The sequence below is a fragment of the Aquila chrysaetos genome, chromosome 1 (genome assembly GCF_900496995.4).
Source record: "Aquila chrysaetos chrysaetos chromosome 1, bAquChr1.4, whole genome shotgun sequence".
NCBI lineage: Eukaryota > Metazoa > Chordata > Aves > Accipitriformes > Accipitridae > Aquila > Aquila chrysaetos.
The window spans coordinates 27,453,402-27,469,837 of NC_044004.1; the positions used below are offsets into that span (position 1 = coordinate 27,453,402).

A 16,436-nucleotide genomic window follows, 5' to 3' on the forward strand; every position below is an offset into this window, starting at 1 on the left:
GGAATGCCAAGTTGCAGGAATAGAAGAAATACGTTCCTTTCTACCTACTGCAGCTCTCCTATTTCCACACCATCATAAACTCTTCCTCTCCAGAAACTACTAGTTAAAGTATTTTAAAAATTAAAGCTGAAATACGTGTATCTGTGATGTATTTCAATTTAGTTCAAACCTAATCTTAAGAAAAAAGTTAACATATTAAGAAATGGTCTGTGATGAAACAAAGGCTCTATTAGTCAAAGGTAAACTTCAACTGTAATTCATTAAAATTTATTTCTCATAAAAAAGAAATCACAGTATTCTTAATTAGGAATTAACTGCATTATACAGAGAGCTAATAAGGATATGTATCAGTAAAATACACTCAGCATCTCCTATTTAAAGATTCTGTTTCTGAGGGATTATGACTTAGCCAAATCAGCAGTTAGAAGAAATCTTTCATGACAGGTTAATGCCTCAAACTATTTTTTTTTTTGTGGGGGCAGAATGGGAAAGCAGGAATTGCAGCTAATTAAAAATCAACCTTTTTTTTTCCCAACACCAAAGTTTTGCCTTTCTTAAAACCTGAAGATCTCTTGGGGGAAATCTCCTCTTCATTATGTGTAGCCCTCATGTACTTCAGAAAAGACACTTGTTCTTTTTGTTAGCAGAGTCCTTTGGTCTCCCTACAAAAATCTGCTCAAATTAAGAATCTGTCAAAAAAGTGAAAGTGGAGATCCCAAGCAGTCTGATTAGATCTTGTGGTGAAGGAGACTTTGATGAGAAACTTAAGAAATGAAGACAAGAACTGTTGAAGTCAAAAAGAGGGAATGCGTCTGGCAACATGAATAACAAACTAACTGCAGGGAGAGAAAAAACAGATAGATAGTGTAAAATGAGACAGAAGGAAAGCTAAGATTCAACAGAGTCTCTTCCCCACTAGAGGAGCTATATTCCCCATTAAGGCCAGGGAGAGAATGAAATTTTCTGCTATTGGCACATTCTTAAACCCAGTAGGTAAAGGCCCTGTCTTCCCCTATGTAGACCAATGTCAACGCATGTTTACCTGCAAGTACTGTTTTCCCAAAAGGCAGATCTCTTAAGAATTAGTCCCTAAAGACTTGTTCGCTACATGGCTAAAATTATGTTATTATTTATTGTTCTTGGAAAGCTAAAAACAACTTTTACATTCCTATGTGATAAAACTTACAAATTAGTTAAGAAAACTTCTAGGTTAGGAAATGCAAGAATATGCATTCTTGAGCGTATAACAGTTCAATTAAATGAGCACATAATAATTTTTCCACAGAATCGGTTTACCATCACCAGTCAGTGTAACAGAGAGCGTTTAGCATGTTTTTAAAGCAAGACCGCAAATACAGTTGGCTGAAACAGCAAATATAACGTGTATTGCTTCTGGAAGCATGCCCTGTGCCCCAGACACACTTCTACGAAGTCATACTTCCATAAAATGAAGAACATACAATAAGTGATCTCTTATAAAAAACCTAACTGATTTTATAGTATTAAAAGAGAATTCCAAAGCAACATGAGGAATTAAGCCCAAATTTCCAGGGTCCAATTTAGTTATGAGCCCCCATTCCATTCACTGCTTCCAATCTTCAGTGGCAAAAAAGAGGGAATGTATACAACCATGATTCAATCCTAGAGCATACCCACTGTCTCTTCTGAGCAAGGCAGAGCGTATGAAAAAAATGACATACTGAAGATGCACACTATCATAATATATATACAAAGCCTAAATTTTTGTGCCACAGACAGCCTTAATGCACAAAATTCCTCCGATTTTGTAACTTTAATGATACACTTCAACCTTCTGTGTGTGATTACCACACGCACATTGATACATAAGGGAGTGTTTGTTCATTTAATACTGGTTTCAAAAATTTAACTCCCACATACTGCAAAGTGTTTTTAAAAATATCTGACAAAATTAAGAGAATAGAAATAAGCAAAGACTAAGGCAAGAATATAAGTTTTTTGAAATGAATCTTCACATTAATAATTTAGATTGTAAACCAACATGAATAATTTCAATACACAGAGTTAGAACCAGTAATGTTTTTCTACCTGTCCGAGCTCTTCATTGAGATTGGAAGTACGAGCCATTGCAGCAGTGTCTGTAGGTTCATAGTGCATGTCTATGTCCTACAAATAAAAGTATACATATTTCAAACCTAGTCTTCCAGAACTTATTACAAGAAATCTAGTACATAAATAGAAAAGCTAAGTGTAGAAAGCTGACCGAACATGAATACAAGTTATCTGCTTATGATTATTTCAACATAGGAAGCCAGAGACACAATCAGATCACTTCCAAGAGTCCCCAGAAAAAATTAATTTCCTCTTTAAAACAAAAATCTGTATGATTCTTTGAGATTTTACTCTGATTATTTCCAGTGATCTGTATTATTGAAAAACTGTTGTACCCATACATCTAAAATAGATTTAGCAACAAGCAGAAATACTACATTGTAGCACTTAAAGAGAGGTCAGTCTTATCTATTTATATTGTACGCATAACCAGTCATTTCTAAATAGCAAGATAAGTACACCTTGAGATAAAAACATGAAGATAAATTTAAAAGTACACAGTAAATGTATGGTATATTATAAGTGGTGGGTGCGTTTTTTTGTGTGTGGGTGGGGTTTTTTTAACTTGTTCAAAAAAATTAAAAAATCAGTTTATTTTTAAATACAGTAAAAGATTAAAACATTGTGAAGCATGGCAATGTAGTACAGCAGATGATGAACTTTTCTATACCAATATGATATGCACACACACAAAGATAATGTTTAAGATAATAAATGTCCAGAGTCAAGGATAAGATAAATTAAAGACAACTAAACCCTCATGATGTGAAATGGGGGGGGAACAGAAAAACCATCTTTTGGATTTGTTGTATAAATAGCTGCCAATCTACACATTCAAAATGGGTGAGCCTTTGTTAAATATTTATTTTAGAATACAGAACATAAAGGAAGAATTTCATTGCATTCTCTTATTTGTCAACAATTTGTTCTATAGCACAAAAGAAATGAAGAAATCAAAACCAGCTGACTGCTCACAAAAAGATTTAACTTTTAAAATAAAGCACACACTTCACCTGCTACTCCACATACAGTTTTATCTACATCTGCATGACATCATATCTCACACACACAAATCTATTTCATGCATTTGATCAAGGAATCAAATTAAAGAGTTCAGAATGGTATGATTAATCTACATTTGGAAAAAATGGAAAAATTGAAGGCATGCTACTAAAAGCACTTAAATGGCTTTAAGGAGAATATTTCAGCCCCACCCCAAACAGAGTAAACCCTTCTTTCCCCCCATTATTAATCCATTAAGAAAAAAAAAATTAAAGGATGGCAAAATGGTCTTTATATACTTTGTAAGAGAGAATACTAACAGACACTGGCTTTGTACAAAAAACCCCCCATTAAACTGTGGTGGTGGTGGTAAAATCAGCAAACCAAAAAATCCAAAACATGGGCTATGCTTAGAAAGAAAAAATGAAACTGGACAAAACTCCACTGGATTGCAAAAGACTTTCTTCTGATCATTCTGGATGAAACTGATACCTGAATATTTATAATGAGAAAGTACAAACCACATAAAAACATGTTCCAAAAAGCAATTTGGTGTAGATATAAAAGCACTAAATAAAACCATTTATTACTACCTTCTCAGATTCCAGTAATAATAAATAAACAGCATACTTACATACTTGCATTAAGGAGTTTGGAAAAAATGTACGCATAGACAGGCAATCAATCATTTCACTCACTTGTAAACTACTTGATTTTAGAAGTCAATGCATATTGTAAAAATAGTATTTACCCAATTTATGAAATACGCCTGGATAAATTTAACAACTTCAAGCGTAACCAACAAACTGATTGGAATAAGATTATTGAAGAGAATGATAAAAGTCAAGAAATTCAACCCAAAGTTGCTTGCTCCACCATCTGCCAAAAAAAAAAAAAAAAAAGAAGGGGCAAATAAAAAAACCATTTAAGACCATACTTAAAAGTATGTATGTACAGAGTATTGCATTAACTGCTGATTTTTTAAATGTTCTGTGTCTAAGAAGAAACTTGAGAATTAATTACAGTATCACTTGCCTATAAATGACCTTCATAAGAGTTAAGGATCTCTATTATAAAGTGGAGTTCAAATTTAGAGATCTTTGCCATCTTGTCCGATTTCTGAAAAGCAAACTTACCAGCCATTCCCTCTTTTGCTACATTTTAAGATCACAATCTGGGAATATCTATTTATAGCAACCAATTTCTAAACTCTAAATTTTAGAGTTTTATATTTTTAAAGGGGGAAATGTGGAGTGGAATGAATTTTTTCTCTATCCACCCTCACACCGTCCTATTCCCCCCTCCAACCCAGCAAAATACTGTGAAAAAGGTAAATTTACACCATGTGAAAAGGTGAGATGAAATTAGAGAGTTTAACGAAAGTTCTAAAAGAACTGGAAATGTGAATAGTAACGCATATAACAAGCAGTTTTATACTACTTTTTCCTTTTAAAATTTTAGATAACTCTAGTAGTAGCACCTCAGAGAGGATGTGAATGGGAAATAGACAGGTTTCCACTGCCTATGGAATGTGTTACTCTAACATCCAAGAGAGCAGGTTTTGGATACTTTCATTAAAACCAATTCCAGCATCAAACAAAATACAAGTCTAAAAGACCAGAAAGCTAACATTCACCATGACATTGATATTCTCAATAATGACTACTGAGATTAAATGAAGTTTGATACCTATTGCTACCTGTACATAAAATAATATTCAGATATTTCTTGTTAACATTACCACTTTTTTTCATCTACAGGCAACAGATTGTTCTAACTAAATACTAACAGCATTCAGAAAGATGGGGCACTGCTGGGAACCTGTTTCACTACCACATAAAATTTAAATAACTAAAGGGAAAGGGCAATAAATTGCTTCTTACATATTGAAAGTACCTGGTACAAGAACAACTATGAGCTGAATGCAGCCTTAAAGGGCATACCTTACAAAATCCAACACAATTTCATTTAATCATGGGGCATATATGAGAAAATAAACTGACATGGTTAATCACTTGAAAAGCACACAAAACATCAATGGCCACTATTTCGTGTTTCTTTTTTCAGGAATAAAACCAAAAGCTTCTGAGCTGCTTCACTACCGTGCTAGCCACCATATTGTGAAAACTTCTACATTTCCCAGAAAAGAAGAAAAAATGCACTGAAAAGAAGAATCAGATGAAAAATAACAAACGATGAAGCACATCTAATGCCATCCTTTTGTATTACTGGAAATTGTCAATATTCCATTAATGATTTTGCTTTTTTCCACCTCAAGATGGAAATATGAAAGTTAGTTTCTCCCCCCCCCCCTTTTTTTTTTTTTAAAAAGTTTCTTCCTCAGAATCAAAAAGAAGAGAAGCAAGGTTCTCAATAAACAAAAGTTCATCATAAATTCTGACAACTGTTTTGTTTGACAGAAACTTTAGGAGAGTGCTTTCAAATCAGAATTCTAAGATTTTTCTTTTAAAACTGACCAAACCACCCCATAATCCCTACTTTGATGACTACAATCAGCAGCTTTGTGCTCAAGACTCTGCTGTTTCAGGAGCAGAAAGCCTAGTTCTTGCTCTACTGCCTAAGTAAAGAAGGCTCTAGGCCCACCATAAGAAATTCTGAAAACATGAATAAATGACCACAACAAATATTTATGAAAACTTCCTTTAAATCTAGTTCCTTCACTGAGGGTCAAATTATGTCAATATGTTGCATGTGAAGGCCCACATAACATCACATTGCCTTGCATCCACTGTGAGAACAGCTGCCCAGTATAATATGTTAGATGAGATATTTTGTGCCTGTTTTATCTTCTTTAGGAGCAGTTTGCTAAGATCTGATGTTGGCAGCCAGTAATTAGTTAGATCCCTGTATAGTAAAAATTACAAAGCCACAGCACAATTTCCTGGGACGAGTGAGCTTAAAAATTCAGAAAAGTCACTGCAGCTTTAAATGTAATCCATCAGTAATAGCTGAAAATGGCTTTAGTCTGATGTCTAGGAAGCTGACTGTTTATGCCAGTGGAATGCTGATACAGACCTTGCTGAGCTGCAGAGATGTGGAGGCTGAAAGATGTAGGGGCGAACAACAAAGCTCCCCTTCCTGAATTTAGCAAGGCCTCAGATGGACAGTAAGGTAAATTTTACTCTTGCTGTGATATACCTAGCCTAATGACTTTAGTCAACAACCAATAAAGAAAGACTGATAAAAAACACACTATGTAAAGGATGGTAATCATCCTCCTTTCCAAATATGAAAGACAACTGAACACCAAAATATGAATATATTATTTTACATCTTACAATTTAGATCAAGGTACCAATCTTTTCCAGTATGCCTTCGATTCCATATAGCTGAACCAATAGAGCAGATCAAAGACATGGCAATAAGGATGCAGAACAGAATCAAAATCTGAATATTCGTAATTCGTTCCACATTAGACATTTTAAGAGGTGGACTTGTTGAATTCTGCAAGACATAAAAAACAGTGGTTGTTAAGTATTAGAAGAGGTACACACAGTTCTTGCTTTTCAAATTACATGTTACTGCATCCTTTTCTAAATATTCTCCCAAATATATCATTATCATAAATGACATAACTGTTTCACTCAAAAGAAAAAAAAAAGCAGCAGTTTATAAATCCATGAATTAGAGCTTTAGATTTGTGCTACAAGCAGTTTAAACAATCACACAGAACACTCATAACAGCAACAACTAACAGTAAACATTAAAAATGAATGTGCATACACCTTATCAGTACTGTAGAAGACAATTGCTAATAAAAACAATCAAACTTTTTCAAGTAACTGTTTTACAAATCAGAAAAGTAATAAATAAGAGACACACATGACCAATCCAAAAGCATTCTGTTTTCTCAACAAATGCATCTCAATTTTGATATTTCAAACAGCACTAGGAAATGTAATTTCATAGTCTGAGAATGGTTCTCTTCCTTCCTCATTTTGCAAATAAATAAACTTTCACTTTGTTTTCTGACAAGAATGCTTACCTTTGTACTTTAAAGAAAGCTCCACAAGATTAGTTTTAGAAGCAGTCAAAAATAAAAAAAGATGAACAGGCAAACTATAATGATCCAACTTGCTAATAAACCAGTTTTCAAAACATTAGTTAAAATATAGAATCAACAAATATGCTTACTAGTGGAAAAAATACTCCGTGGCTAAGTGACTAATAGTAACAAGAAATTGCTTTATTTTTATTGGTTTTAATTCATAACAAAGGTGCTCTATTACTGACATTTTAACTACCATATTGAATTCTAGCCACGTTTTCTGAAAGGATTTTCTGTGCTGTGTAGCAGCATTATTAGGTAACAAAGCAGGTCATTTAGAGAAAATCCAAGTGACAAACCTGCATAAGTTTCGTGTCATGTCCTGTGTAGACAACTATCCCATGAACCCACTGAGTATTTCTCAACTGAGCTCCTCGTAGAAGAATCTGATCAGATCCCAATGGAACAGTACTAGAAGGAAGGAGTTTTATATTTTAACATTAAAACAATCAATGTCAGTGAATAAACATAAGCAGCAGTTGTTAAAATTTATTACATAATTTCTCAAAATTTAGGTGATTATTGTAAATATGCTAGGAACCTAATTTTAAAAGTTAACTTTTGGGGAGTGTTGAAAGAAAAAAAACTTGACAGTTTAAAGCAAGTCCAAAAATTTAAGTTTGCAAAAATATTACTTACCACTTAATTTTGACTATGGACACTAAAGCTATGGTACTACTTAGCAAACATACTGAAACTAACAAAGGCTAATTTTCCTTTGATTTATGATTATGAAGTTTTTTCTAAGTATATGCTGAAACTCGACTACTCTTACAAAACCGATCTTCCAAAGCAATTTTCAAGTGAAATAATTTTCTGAACTCTCAACTTCATTCACTCTTTCAGTGAAATAAGTATCCTTTATGAACATCATTAACTGTTTAAAATTCACAACACAACAAAACCTTTTAAGATGTTGGAAACATTTAAGTGTCTTAAATTCAGACAGCTGACTTTACACATATACTGTAGCTCAGGTCTTTCTTAAAATATAAAAAGTTTTAGATAATTATTACTCTTTCCCTGGGACAAACAATACCGTATTTTTTCACTTTTCTTTCTATAAGTACCAGCTAGCAGTTCAGACTTGTCAATGGGCTCTAGTGGCATTCTTACCTAAAACTATTATCTCTACAGTTGTTTGAAACCAACACTTTATGAAGATCACAAATAAATTGCTTAATGACAGCAACTATATCTCTGATACATAAGCTATAAAGAGTCTGAGGAAGCCATGATATTTGGAAACATTTTTGGTAGCACAAAGAGCATAAAGTCAGCCTCAGCAAGTAAGTTTCAGGTAATAATTTTTTCTGGTTTGTCATGTCGCCTTCTCTCTTCTCAAACAAAAAGCTTTTAAGTTCAAAGACTATAAGTAAAAAGGAAACAAGACCTTCTTCCTCCCCTTAAAATTAACAGTGGCAATGTTAATTTGCAGAAACAAGAAAAAAATATTTGATCTGGAAAAATATTTGAGTGCTTTTCCATAAAACCCAAACAAATAATGAACACCACTCCACTACAACTTAGTCCACTTACTTTCTAGGAAACTAGCAGAGAGCATACTAACTGTTTAAGTAATCATTCTGCCTACCAAGTAAGTACGTTTCAGCAACTGAAATGCTGAATGATATTGCCACGGAAAATAATTTCCAGGTGCGGGCACTTCATCAAAACAAGGAATCAGAAATATAAAACATACTGAGATTTACTTACTTTCTAAATCTGAACTGTACTGCTCTTGTATTTGAAGTGTGTTCATATAATGGCAAAATTAAGAGAATAAATGTCCTTTCTAGTATGAAAGGAACTGCTGAGGTTTGAATTACAAAAGAATCATTAAGATAGACTCCTGTTGCCACCAAAGATTGCTTCTGCTCTTATATTTATTTATTTATTTATTTGCATTCCTGGATCAGAATCATTCTAAGACTTTTGGACGATCCACCAGCACAATACATAGACGTTTCAGTTAAAGAATGGATTACATGTCATTCCAAGAATAATTAGGTATTTTCAGTCTATTAACACGAACAAGAATGTCACAGAAGATGAAAGGCATATAACCAGAGAAAGTTACTTTTAAGTTCCCCACAGATAAGTTGGAAACCTTTTCAACTATGGACCTTCTCTGGAATGCCAAAAGACTTTCTGTCCCTTCTACTAACACAAGAGTCTCTAGGAAGGCAGAAGTCAAAACCTTCCACTCCTAATTCCTGTACTCCTTGAAGAGTCAGGTGAGTTCTAAGACTCTTCCTGCCACCTCCTGACCTCCCTCTTTGTTTTCCCCTCTTAAAAACTGTGAAGAATATGCAGTAAAGTCCTTTCCATTGCAGGATCCTTTGATTCTGTTTTTCATCAGGAGACTGGCTCTCAAACAGATATGCTTCTCCAACTTGGGGCAGGAATTTATCCTCAAGGGTCTGTTATTGGGAAGACAATCGGAAAAGAATTGAAATTGCAGCCAGTGGGAGTTGTCTCCAGCAGAACTGCTGCACATATCAAGGAGATGAAAACAGAAAACCAGGGACATAAAAGGCCCCGATCTGCCAGCTGTCATGCTTATCCTCAACACTGTGATCTTATCCCACTCTGTAATGACGTGATGGTGCACTGACTTGATATGAGCTCTGAAGTCTCGATTTCCTGGCCTCAGCCTTCTCAAAACTCCTCCAACTCATCTGATTCTTCTTGTATGCTACATACTAATGACTCCTCAGCAACGTATTTGGGTTGTATTTGGTAAGGGATGTTCTCAATGGGGTATATTAAGAGCTAACAATTTCTAAAACTCATTTGAAAGCTTACACATCAAAATGTTTTTCTTAACAAGCATACTTCACTCTTATCCAAAATTTTCTTAAGAATGTCTTCCGGAAAACATTTTCTTTAGGTCTGGATAACTAGTATCTGCCGTTGTTTTTAACTTGCTCACCCTTTTTCTGAGCCATTGTCTAATCCGAATTTCAAATTTATCCAGGCTAAAGAACTTTTCTCCCTTCTCTAGCCAATTGTCTTCATTGCCTCAAACGAAGTGACACGCGTCTGTATATTCATGAGCATAACAAAGAGCTGCAAACTCTGGAGATAAGAGTTACCATACTCCAAAGATGAGGATACCACAAAAACTTTTTTGGCCTCATTCAGTCCACAGATTTAGCCAAAAGGCAAAGTAACTGTCAGCGGAGTCCTATCTCCTTGAATACTGAGTATCCAAAAGAGAAAAAGAGAACCTTTGTTTTTTGGAGTTGCTCTCCCATGAAGGGAAAAAGACTGAAAAGGTCAACCAGATACAATGTTTATGGCACTCCAGTGAGTTATCTAAAGGGAAAGAAGAAAGATACATCCTCGGTATCCTCCACTGCCTTTGCAAAAATGTTAAGATGGTAGTGGATAAAGTGGAAATCACAGCTTCTGGATCTACACAATCTGGTAGGAAGGTCTTAAAGATCTGGATAAATAAATACCAGTTAGATGAACCTGTGCTACCTCTAATATAAGCAGAAAGAGAACTCATCCCTGATTTTTCAGGTTGGAAATAAGATCAGGATCCAAAAAGAGTTACTTACCTGCAATTCTTTTTCACTGAAGGTAAATATTATATTAGAGCCACACTTTTGGAACTATCCTAGTGCACCAGAACTATATTCAAAATATTCCAAAACTGAATTTCTCAAATGGCAAATTGCTTGACCAGCAGATGGCGTGCTCCTATACGTTCTTGAGGCATAACGGCCATCAGCACATTCAATGTTTCATTTTAAAATCAAATTTTACAATTAAATAATTAGATTAAAAAGAAGAATATGTTTTTCTCTCTAGCCAGGGAGGAAGGATGAATGTGTGGATCTATTATAACTATTACCTTCAGAGAAGAATTACAGGTAAATGTTTTTCTCTTCTTAACGACAAGTACAGTGGAATTATAATAGATCCACACTCTTGCGACTGAAAACTCCCGGAATGCATCTGTAAGAAATCAGTAAATAAAGAATGGAATATTAAAAAAAAAAAAAAAGTATTTAATAATTATTTAATCCTATATATATCACTTTAAAACCACAAACATGAATAATATTGTATATGGAGAAATAAATGCCTACCAAATAAAAAACAAATCCTGTAAATCTTTGGGAATGAAGGACTCAACAATTCTGGATCTAGTAATGAACTTCATACTCCTAATACATTGGTTCAAACCCACACAAAACTCCAAGTATCAATATCTGGTAAGCACTGAAGTATTTTACGAATTTTTGAAGCAGTTTTACAAGCACGTGTGTTGTAATTGCACTGAGGCTGTCTATTTTTACAGAAACATACTTTCTTAGTGAAACATACTTTCACTAAGCTAAGGTATTAAATGTCTTTCAGCTACCAAATTAGAAGAATTTGAGTATATAAGCGATGGACTCAGTTCCACTCCAGACTTAAACAAAAGAAAACAACAATAAAAAAAACAGACAAGAAACTACTTCTATTCAGCTTCTATAATAGAAACTTAAGCATCTCATTCCTTGCCTGTTAAGAAGTGAGTTACCAGGTACATATTCCAGAACTATTAGAATTTGATTAGCACTCCTTTCTATTATTAATAGTTATTGCTTTATGAAGGTCAACTAGTATAAAAACCTCAAGTTGTAGACATTAGAAGTATGGTTTTACCCCTTGTGTTTTTTAAAAAAATAAAGTCTAATAAGGAATATATCAGAAAAGATTTTTACCTCTCTAGTCTTAACAGAATAAAGACTTTACTATTCGTATTTTAACTTGAGCAGTTTAACTACATATAGCTATCTACTGTTAGATTGAATCTACTGAGATGATCTTCCTTGGATTTACATACCCATGCCCATCCAGTCTGATGTTTCCAACAAAGTCATAGAGATGTCGGTTTGGGCTCTCGCATTCAATTCTGCCTGAAAGTCTCATTAAGCTTTCTATGTCCTTTATGTCTGATGTTAGTGGCAATCCCTGTAAACAAAATTAGTTTGTCATGACATTAAAAAAAAAAATCACTTTCCAATATATAAATCTATGTATTATAAATTTGACAGTGCAAAACCAGAAAACTAGTATCCCTATGGGAACAAAATGGGACTGCTACACTTCGCTGTCACTCTGCTGGATGCTATAGACAGTGAAAGTCACCTTGGTATCTTAAAACATCATGACGAAGACAGGTTCATAACCCATCATATAACTCAGCAAGAATGTCCCTGCACAGAGACAGCACACTCAGTCAAAAACTGCTATTCCCTACCTGCCCCTCAAGGACAATACTGGCACTATCAGCTTCTTTCTGCAGGGCTTCTCCCTCACCTATCCTCTAAAACCAAAACCAATACCCAACTACAACTCTTTCCACCTATTTACCCAAAGGAAAACCCTAAAACAAAAGTGCAAGGTATGTCTTAAGAGTAACCATTCGTTCATTCTGCTTAATTAATTGAACAAAAACTTTTATGATGTCAATAACCCACAGCTTTTTATTCAAACCATTAAAATTTCACAGTCTTCTAAAATGGCCATTAATATCATAAAGTATGTTTTTATAAGCAATAATAGATTAAAATAATATTAGCAATATTCTCAAAAATGAAATTCCTACCTGTCGAATTTTTAAGTTTGTCTCACCATCTAAGTTAGATGTTTCGATGTAGCACATAGCTTGCGGTTCACTATCAAGAAAAAAAATTCCTTAGTTTTCAATTATTATATCAAAATCCATGAACTTTGTGTAATCTTTCAATAGCTAATTATCCAATCAGGTTTTTTTCTTATCAAATCCTCAGAACTAGAATAATTTACAGCCATATCTGTAAAAGCAACAGTACTTTACATTTTCAAAAAAGTTTGCCAAAACCTACCCAAGTTAGATGAAACACTGCTAAAAATGCTATACATAGTTAAGTTTTCTTTGTTTTCACATGAGATGAAGATACAGGCACAAATGTAGTACACTTGTAGCGCCTACTACTATAGGCAGCAGTAGTTTAGACATGGAAGTTTTCTTGTAAAGGGTTCTGTAATAAAAAGAAGTCTAAATTATGGATAACATAATACAGTTTTTGAAATATATTTGTCCTCTATGCAATTTAAGAAGTTTTTTTATAAATTAAAAGTTTTAAGTTTATGCAGAGCATTTAGTATTTGAATAGTTCATCTATTTGACATATACTGATAAAAGGCTTATTGCATTTAATTTTTTCAATACAATTTTTTTCATGTGTAACAGCAGTATTTTGTAAAATACTTTCAGATTTTAAAACATATTACAACCATTACAGAAGTGTTAACTAGGGAAACGGAGATACAGAAGGACAAAATTACTTTTCTGTAAGTAGTTGGTAAACAACAGGTCAGGATTTCTGAATTACTCCACTCAGTTCCCATTTTCTGGACATGAAGGACAGAACACCTACTACTTGTATCTACAATAGAAAGAAGTTTCATTCCTGTAAAGGATGAGAGGAGTCATAAAAATCCCTTACAACTTAAAAGAATAAATGTTTAGTCTCTACACCACTTTAAAGCTTCTAAGATTTTCCTTTTTTTCTAGCATGAAATTCAACCATCAAGTGTTTTTTAAAATTTGCTTTCTTAATGCAACAGTAGCTACTGATAAGCAACTTAGTTTTAAAATGCTTGCAGGATAAAGTTATGCAGGTTATTCTAACATTTTTGTAAAGCAAAAGCATTAAAAAAAATCATTATCATAAACTCCTTTCAGGCTAGCATTTTGGCAAACTTTTCTAAAAATGTAAACAACTTCTGTTTAGATCTTTTGGAAGGAATCACCTGTATAAAACATTATTACAATTCTAGCATTTTTATTAGTTAATAGTAAAAACCAAACAATATTTTTGTGAAGCACTTTTAAAATGGACTAAGGCAGCAGTGACGTTTCAGGTGAGACACATGCTTAATTGTAATTACTGTAGCAGACAGCAGCGACCTCCAAAGTAAGTAAGTTACAGTTAGATCAAGGCAGGCCCATTGATTTGTTAGGGAAAAACAAAGTGCGGTAACAGTGCAGACAATAGCATAAAGCTGACGTGTCTATGAAACATGCATTTTGTCACGATACACAAGAACAGTGCTGCTTTTGCCATTGCATGCAGCAGAGATTGTGCAACATCCAAGTTTGTGCAGAGGGTCCTCTACCAGTCCTACCAACATTAAGCTATATTCTTTGCTGAAAATAGTGGGTTGGTATACACATGTATGTTCTTCTTAATTTGCTCTAAGGAATTAAACATATATTTATCCTGGTGTTTTACTGTGTGTTTATTCAATGACAACTTGTCTGATAAAATTCATGGGGATAGTGTAAAAACAAAGAGGACTGAAACAAATTTTCATTTCTTGGAGTGTTATCATGTATTTACACTTTAACAATTTGTACTTTTATTGACCGAACCCTTTCTAATTTTATAAATGTCTGGGTTTTGGTGAGGAAAGGTGAACAGCAAAGCAAAGATTACCAGCATGGCAGTGTTCTTCATATTTGGTATACGAGGACCCACATACACGTATCCTGTGCAACTAGTTTATTCTAACCTTGACGACAGACTGATGAGATCAGCTGGGAGATGTTCCCCATTGGTCACTTTCACTACTTCCCCTACTGCCACCTACACATCCCAGTTTGAAAATGATTAGAACAGAAAAATAAGTGACAGGGAAAAAAAAAAAACAAAACCAAAAACAGAACCAAACCCAAACAAATGGACAAAGACAAAAAGACAGAGTTTGAAATTATTATACAAACAATACATGTTAATTAAAACGTCTGATGACAATTTTTTCAAAATCTATTTTAATCAGGTCAGGAAGAAAAGAGCTAGAATATTTTCATTTTTACTCAAGTGGACTGTTTTACTGTAAGGCACCAATTTTAAGCTGCAGAACCCATTGATATTGTACAGTAAAAATAAAAAGCTGTTTCTCAACTGACCAAGTTTCTACCCACTCCATAGATTAATTAAAAAAATAAAAGCCACAACAAAAGATTTTCCACCAACTTTTCTGAAAAGTCAGGTGACAAGAACCCTTCTATGTAGACATGCTGAAAACGATCATGTTTTGTTTCAGCTTTGTGAATTTCAATTTACACTGAACTAGCAAGACCCAAAAGGAATTAAATCTCAGAGGTTAGTGTCCTTTCACTGTAAGAGATTATAGTTTCCTAAAATAATTAAGATCCTTTTATTCTCCAGAAACTGCTATTGCTGGTAAAAAGAACCAACTATTATTAGTTTGAATTAAAACCAGGCCCACAGGCTCTTATTGCTGTTGAAACCTAAAATGTAACCGGGCATCAATAACCTGGAAAGCAAAATTGGCAAGACTGTCTTCCTGGAGAATACATGGTCACGTGGAGATGAGAGCTGGAGAAGAATTCATGCCATTATGCAGGCAGAATTAGAGGTAATGTAGCAGCACAGGGCTCTCTCCTGGAAGGAGGGCTGCAACAGGACCCTAGTATTACAACTAAGAAGGAAGTTTTAGCTGGAAGAAAGGCCCAAACTGGGCCCAGAAAAGCAATCAGAATTCAAAGGGTCCCCTTTGCAAACTGGACCCTAGAAGAAAACCTGACAGGAAAATTCAAGGTGAGTAATGGTCATAGTTAGGACAGCGTGTTCTGACAAGGGCCGTAAAGTGAGGTTAAACAAAGAGGTAACAGTCCCAACAAGTCTAGCAGCAGCTAACTATTAGTTCAGTTTGTCAACATGTGATGTAGGATTCCTTCAGGGGGGACAAGGCTTGGAAAAAAGGCTTTGCAGGCAACTGGTATTTTTCTGTATGTAAACTACAACTGCAGAACACTGTGACGCAAGCGTCCTCCAAATCCAAAAAGGAAAAACAGTGAAGACATCTAGGGAAAGACTCAAATTTAGGAGCTTACTCAGGAAGATAATAAAGAAGCTGCTCTGAGAGGATGTAATCTGTTTCACTTGCAGAACACTAGGGTTAGCATGACAGAAGCTATTATCAGGCCAACAGAACAAATGTTCTTGCTGCATGGTGTATTGCCTATGAAGATCCTGGTGGAGAAGCACCAATAAAATTTATAAATGCTTCTCAAAGTGCAGAAGTAAAAGGTTTATAGAGGATACTCAACATAAAAACATCTGAAGTTATGACAAATATTAGTACTGAAGACAGACTGTGGCGAAAATTTACAGTATTATCTGGCAACTACTTTACACTTGATAATAATTTAATAGAAGTGTTTTAGATACAGCTATACTTAATTTTGACATACAAT

General features: G+C 34.4%; 1 protein-coding gene across 8 annotated transcripts in view; it reads right to left on the bottom strand.

Annotated features, from left to right (window-relative positions):
* The window catches only part of ATP8A1 (ATPase phospholipid transporting 8A1), a 128,450-nt gene that overhangs the window by 84,581 nt on the left and 27,433 nt on the right, over positions 1 to 16,436 (bottom strand). For 6 of the 8 annotated variants that reach the window (XM_030011099.2, XM_030011089.2, XM_030011061.2 and 3 more), the window contains 6 exons: positions 12,774 to 12,843; positions 12,009 to 12,136; positions 7,462 to 7,573; positions 6,393 to 6,558; positions 3,845 to 3,972; positions 2,068 to 2,145 (listed from right to left, as the gene is read on the bottom strand). In XM_030011099.2, coding sequence (XP_029866959.1) covers positions 2,068 to 2,145; positions 3,845 to 3,972; positions 6,393 to 6,558; positions 7,462 to 7,573; positions 12,009 to 12,136; positions 12,774 to 12,843 — 682 coding nt within the window. Of the gene's footprint in view, positions 1 to 2,067; positions 2,146 to 3,844; positions 3,973 to 6,392; positions 6,559 to 7,461; positions 7,574 to 12,008; positions 12,137 to 12,773; positions 12,844 to 13,495; positions 13,559 to 14,725; positions 14,800 to 16,436 lie in introns of those variants that run through there. The other 2 variants (XM_030011071.2, XM_041122718.1) reach the window with 2 other exon arrangements.